The sequence below is a fragment of the Cricetulus griseus genome, chromosome 4 (genome assembly GCF_003668045.3).
Source record: "Cricetulus griseus strain 17A/GY chromosome 4, alternate assembly CriGri-PICRH-1.0, whole genome shotgun sequence".
Taxonomy (NCBI): domain Eukaryota; kingdom Metazoa; phylum Chordata; class Mammalia; order Rodentia; family Cricetidae; genus Cricetulus; species Cricetulus griseus.
The window spans coordinates 2,550,695-2,557,603 of record NC_048597.1 but is presented as its reverse complement, the minus strand read 5'-3'; the positions used below and the strand labels follow the sequence as shown (position 1 = coordinate 2,557,603).

General features: G+C 45.7%; 1 protein-coding gene across 4 annotated transcripts in view; it reads right to left on the bottom strand.

Moving 5' to 3' along the window:
- Window positions 1-548: 548 nt before the first annotated feature.
- Window positions 549-6,909, bottom strand: part of Erg (ETS transcription factor ERG) — a 51,294-nt gene continuing 44,933 nt past the window's right edge. For all 4 annotated transcript variants that reach the window (XM_035444288.1, XM_035444289.1, XM_035444290.1 and 1 more), the window contains one exon: window positions 549-1,069. In XM_035444288.1, the coding sequence (XP_035300179.1) occupies window positions 549-1,069 (521 nt within the window). The remainder of the gene's footprint in view (window positions 1,070-6,909) is intronic.

Below are 6,909 nucleotides of genomic sequence, written 5' to 3'. Positions count from 1 at the left end.
TTAACCAAGACAGCAAATGCCAGCCAAGAAAATCCACAATGTCGTTTGTGGAGGGGCCGTCGCCATCTTTCTTGTCTTCTCATTTGGTTTTGATATGTTTCTATTTTTAAACACAGGTAGTTTCCCTTTAAAACGACATTCTAAATGGTATGTTAGGCCAAGACGGTATTACTGTTTTCTCTATTGCTTTCACTGAACCCTGGTTGGTACAAGCAAGGTTCCCGCACGCTACAGTTAGTACACTACTACTTAAGGCCACTTTCTTTGGCAGTTGTCCTTATCAGGTCATGCTTTCCTACACACAAGTCTCTGATAAGGGTGGACCACAGGTATATGTCCATGTACATTATATGTTGAGCTTCCTCTATTTCTGTAGTAACACTTGAGTGACGCCCACCCTCCCCTGGAAGTCTTTGGCTCTCCGGCTTCCTTCCCCAGCTCTGGTCAAACTTTTCCATTCCTCATGAGGCACTTCCCATTCGTGTTCTCTGAGTTTGTGGTGACTGCTAGGTGATGGTACCCTGTTGGGAAAGGCCTCCATCTGGTCTCTAGTAATAAGTGCCCAGGTGAGAGGGCATATGGCTGGCGGGAAGCCTAGTGTTCGGGTAAATGCCCCCGGTCGGTGAATTCCAGTATGGGTTTGGGGCAGCAAAGAAACTAGATGACGTGACTGGGAGAGCTGGAGGGTGGGGAGCCACAAAGTTCATCTTCTGGGGGTGGGCATGATAGGAGCCCATGTACGGGAGGTCAGAGGGGTACTTGTACAGAGAGGACTCAGGAGGGTGGGGCTGGAGGGCCTGCGCGATTCCGTGGAAGTCGAACTTGTAGGCGTAACGCTTCCCGTGCACTTTGGTCATGATGTTTTTGTCATAGTAGTAACGGAGGGCGCGGCTGAGTTTGTCATAGTTCATGTTGGGCTTGCTCTTACGCTCGCCCCAGCGCCGCGCCACCTCATCAGGGTCCGTCATCTTGAATTCCCCATTGGTGCCTTCCCAGGTGATGCAGTTGGAGTTTGAGCTGTCCGACAGGAGCTCCAGGAGGAACTGCCACAGCTGGATCTGGCCACTACCTAATGATGGGAAGGGACACAAAGCCAGTTAGAACCAAGCACAAGAGGGTCTCTCCTCAACAACAGACTTCCTGGACCATGTCCGTCCCAACCCTTGCCCAGATCTCTCTCTCTCTCTCTCTCTCTCTCTCTCTCTCTCTCTCTCTCTCTCTCTCTCTCTCTCTCTGCTCCGGGGCTATTGCTGTTTTTGTCTCTTGGCTGCTCACTTCCCCAGAGAGCAAACCTTGGCTGGAGCTGATCTACACCCAGGTATTCCAGACCACACTGGTGAAGGGGAGCTACAGGACATCCCAACTCTGCTGCTCCTGACGTGTCACTCCTCAGGGACCATGCTGGCACATGAGGGCTCAGCTTCAAGGAAGCTGGACGCCTCCTCAGCTTTGCTCCTGCAAACAAATCCTTAGGAACCATCCCTTGCATGTCCTTATCTGTCTCTATGTCTATGAAACATGTCCATGTATGTAAGGGAGGTCCCTGATCCCTATTCTCAGGGGCCTCATAGATCCAAGTTTTCCACACAACATGGTAGGTTCCTCCCATTTGGGTCATCTTTCAAACAACAACCCGGTCATACTGGCTTCAGGAGAATGAATGAGCTACTTTTTCCCACTTTGTGAAGCAGAAAAGGCTGCAGATGGCAAAATGGTCTAATGCCATTTATACTGGCAGGGTCAAGTGAAACAACAAAAGTCAGGTTTAGGCAGTGAGCATCTACAAGTCCGTGGAAAATCAAACAGAGAATGGAAGTAAACACCGTTATTTCTAACCTAACATCTGGCTGGTGCTCAGAGACCAATTCTGTTGGAACTGTCGCTAGCACAGAATTAGCCTGATCAAAATGAGGAAGTTCAGATAAAGAGCTGGCTCTGCTTCAAACCATATAACCCATTTCCAGTCCTGGACCAAATGCACTGCAACAGAAATCCAAGTGCCGTGTGCACTGGACTGTGTGCCACAGTCCTTCTGAAAGACAACAGGCTACAGTAACACTCTTGGAAAGCAAAGAGAGCCTGGCTCAAAGAGCTCATCGTGTGTGTGTGTGTGTGTGTGTGTGTGTGTGTGTGTGTGTGTGCCTGCCCACTCAAGAGCGAGTGTGGGCACGCGTGCACACACACACACACACACACACACACACACACACACACACGCACATGTGTACACCTGTGTGCTTGTATGTATGGTGTCTGTGGGTGTGGATATATGTGTCTGTGTGTACACATGTGTGTTCTTGTTCATGCATGTGTAATACATCTGTGTTTGTTCATGTGTGTAGGTGTGGATACATGTGCTTATATATGGGTATGAAGAGGCAAGAAAAAAACCTTCAGTGATGGTGTCCTGGGTTTTTAAGACACCCTATTGTTAGCTTGGAGTTTACCTATTAGCCTAGGCTGCTTGACCAAAGACCAACCTGCCTGCACCCACACCACTGGGTTATCATTGTTCATAAACACATGAGGTTTGGGGGTTTGGTTTCCTTTTCTTCCCTTTCCTTCCCCTTCCCCTCCTTTCCTTCCTTTCTTTTCCTCTCCTCTTCCTCTCCTCTCCTCTCCTCTTACCTCCCCTCCCCTCCCCTCCCTTTTCCTTTCCTTTTCCACAAGTTCTGGAGCTCAAACTCAGTTCGGTTCCTGGTGTTTGCGATGCAAACACTTGGCTGGCTGAACCCTCTCCCTGGCCATCACCTCTTTTCAGCCAGAGAGAAATCTAAGCATACCATTCTAACCACCATGTCACATTGCTCCAGGGACTCTGGCTGTGTAAAAGGGCCAGCATGTCCTGAAGAAGGCCTGCCCTCCTGCCTCCCTCCATTCCGGGCTGTTTTGTTCCTTGGCTGCCCACTCCTCCAGGGGGCAACCCTTTCTGGATAAGAGCATAGCCACACCCAGACATTCCAGGCCAGACTGACAGAGGGATACTATAGGATACTCTGGTTCTGTCTACTGTTCATGCCTCATGGCTGTTTAGTGAAAGTTATGTTTGGTACTAGGAGAAACAAAGTTAACTAGCACAGAATTTTTGGTTTAAAAGTGAGTGAGAGGCAGACATTTCTTCCCAGCCTCCAGGGCATCACACTGTCTTGGGCTCATTCCCAGAAATATTATCTTTTATGATTTGATAAGTAATATGAATAGATGTGGCCGATGATTAGAGTAACTTGGACCATCATCCATTCAAGGAATTGGTGGACTGTAAAATTCAATTATGAATTTGCTTTCTCTCAGAGATCGGTCCTCCACATGCTGTCCAATCCCTGTCTCCATGTAGGCTCCCTGGAAAAGAGGGTCTGTGGATTCACCCATGCAACAGCATCGTGAGAAAGGTCAGCTTCTTCTGGCTATATTCCGGAAAGGGTTGTTTTCAGTCAAGCGACACATTTGAAATGTATTAACAGCTTGTAGCTTGTCGGAATGGAAGCCTGTGCTGTTTCAGAGCCACACATACAAACTGTTCTCAATCAAGGAGCGGCTGCCTCCAACATCTCATTAATATGCATTAAAAATATAAAAGATGGAACGAGAGAACCATATGGTTTTAGTCTATATATTGTAACCAACGGATTAAAACTTGAAAAAAGAATTCCACGGATGACCTGGGAATAGGAGAAGCTGTGGGTTTTGGGTTTAACAGTCTAACATATGCCTCACTCTAAACATGGACAGTTGCTGGAAAATAAATATTTGGTGTCAACTTCCTCCATAGTGAGAGAGCCACTCTGCAGATTTCCTACAAATACACAGACCAAATAACACTTGGTATCTGTTCAAACATTGGCATCGTCTTGGGGAATTTTTGTCCCTCACCCACTTCCCTTATGAGCATGTGTAGGAGGGAAGCAGTGGAGAAAATAGGAAAATAGTCTGTCTCCCTTGCTTGAGAAGAGCCAGAGAACACGCAAGCAAGCACTAAATGCATGGCTGGAAGCTCAGAGGATGGATGAGCTCATGTCGCCCTAGGCTGTTCACTTTAGCTAGAAAGACACAGGGCTCAGGGCTGAGGACAACCCTGTCAAGCCTCCCCAAAAAGAGCCCAAGAAGCAAAATCCATCGGCCTCCCAACCCGAAAGGGAAACTGGCTGTAAAAGTCAACAAATGCTTAGGCAACTCTACAAGCGGCAGCAGGCCATCAACCCTTAAAACATTTAGGCCACGCCTGTTCTCACTGAGCAAGAACTCTCAAGGATGCCCCGGGGCAGAGGGGGGGCACTGAGAAATCATCACCCAGTAAATTAAATGAGCTACTGCTTGCCAACGATTCTGAAGCAATTTATTGAGTTGCTATTACTGTCTGGAGCGTAACAGTCACAGTTCGCTGAGGTGCACCTCAGAACATAGAGAAGGGCTATGTTAAGAAGAGTAATGAGAGTTCAGGGAAACCCAAACATGACTTGAGTGGCTCACTGGGCAAACCCATAAGGACAAGGTTGTGGCTGGGGGGACGGCTCAGTGCTGAATCAATTGCCATGAAACTATGCAGACTGGAGTTCAGATGCCCAGGACCCATGTAAATACCAGCCAGGGACAGTCGCCTGTCTGTAATTCCAGCATCCTTCTCACTGCACTGACCAGGCAGGAGGAGCATGGACTGGTGTTCTCAGGTTACGACTTCATTCTGAAGTTCCATGGGACTAGGCTCTACTATAGGCTCATAAGTGACAGTGTGTTTAATCCCTGCAAAATCATGTTTAACCCACAGGAGAGCTGAGAAAACAGGGTACACACAGGTAGACTGACCTTGATGCCCAACATCACCTGAGGACAAATTTCTGGCTACTCTTTGTCCTACATAGATCAGGACTTTCTAGCCAGGGGTCTACAGAGGCCTCCATAGCCTCCTGGTCCTTCCTAGGCTGTTCACCCTCGGGCCTCACCTGAATGTAACAGGTTCCCACTTCCTAACAATTGACAAAACTTTTCTGAAATGGCTCTGTCCCTTTTCAAGGAGCTGTTTGCATCTTCATTTAGAATGCCTGGACAGAACTCAAGAAAAGTTCTTCCATGGAAAGGAACTTGGACTCCATCATAGGAATTCGGTGCTTGGCAGTTCTGATGGAACGTAAAGACGTTGGTGGCTCATCACTGATTCATGAGGTGGGGATGCCAGGACACACCTTTCTCAGCAGGATGAATAGCCTTCCAAGAACACATCAAATGCACATTTGGAATGGGAACATCGGATGTCCACACACTGATATCACCTGTGCATTTATATGCATGACAAGACTTTGAGAGATGACTCAGCAGTTGAAGGAATTGGCAGAATTGGCTTCCCCAGCATCCGTGTTAGGGCAGCTCAGAGTCACCTGTAACTCCAGTTCCAGGAGACCCAACACCCTCTTCTGGCTTCTGAGGGTGTCTTCATGCATTTATGGTGCCCATAAACTCACATGCCACACATCTTTACACTTCAAAATATCATATTGCATGGCAAAATCTTTCCATTAAAAATGGACAAAAAGGTTTTGAAGAAGGTTCCATGGGCTGCTCAGAAAAACTTTGTGCTCCCTTCCTGTTATATAGAATATTATATTTACATACACACATGTATGTATGTGTATATATATATATATATATATATATATATTATATATTTCAGTTTAACATAGTTCTGAAGTGCTGAAGTGTCTTTATTTTACTTTGGGAGAACTATCTAAATTTAAGAATAGACTATTAAAAGCCAGGTGGTGACACACGCCTTTAATCCCAGCACTCAGGAGGCAGAGGATGGCAGATCTCTGTGAGTTCAAGGCCAGCTGGGTCTACAGAGCGAGTTCCAGGACAGCCAGGACTGTTACACAGAGAACCCTTTCTTGAAGGAAAAATAAAAAAGAAGAGGGTATTTTCGTTCTCCTCTGCTATTGTGTCAGGTCATGTGTGTTTTTAGTGCATGTTTTGTGAAATTAGAGACTTCCATGATTGGTGTACAAAAGTTTAATTTGATGAACTGCTCATCGATTTATTAACAAGTAGTGTCCCCTTTTTTTCCTTCTAATTAGTTTTAGTTTGAAGTTTACTTTGTCTGGGGTAAGAAGAGCTACAACTGCCTGCTTTTTTACATTTTCTATGTGCTTGACATTTTCTAATTATTTTCCATCCTTGGATATTAAGTTCTGAGGCATCTTTACTAGGTAAGTGTGTTTCTTGGAGACAGCATAGAGTTGGTTCTGGTTTCTTAATTCAGTCCATTAATCAACATCCTTTTAGATGCTTTACGATCATATGCATTTAAGATAGACATATAAAGGGGTTTGTTATTTCCTATAAATATGTTAGGTGGTGTTTCATTTCTGCCAGATTATTGGATTTCTTTTTCCAACACCACATTAGTTTTGAGGGTTTAATGAGAAGACTTAAAATTCCAAAAAATTATCTAAGTACATAGGCATCATCTTTAATATTTTAAAATTAAATTTGGGTCAGGAAGCAGTATTGAGTATTGAGCCTGAGGCTGCCCAGATAATAGGTAAGTGTTCTACATCTGAGCTACATGTCCAGACACACAGCCCCAGCCTTCTTTAACATTTTATTTTGAGATAGTGTCTCACTAAGTTGCTCAGACTGGCCTTCAACTTGTGACTCTCCTGACGCAGCTTTCCTGACGCAGCTTTCCTTGTCTCTAGAAGTCACCAATTTTTTCATGATGAAGGATCAATTTATCAGAGAAGAGAAAGAGATAGTCAGACAAGAAGCATTTTTACTAAACACAAGACAGGGACATTCTGGTGTCAAAGGCCAAATCAGTCAACTGGCTCAGAGCCTGCGGGAAGTATGAAGAGTATGAAGGGAAGACTCCTTCCTGGTAAACCAATGGTATCTTAGGGCCATTGTGCAGGTCCAGCAGGA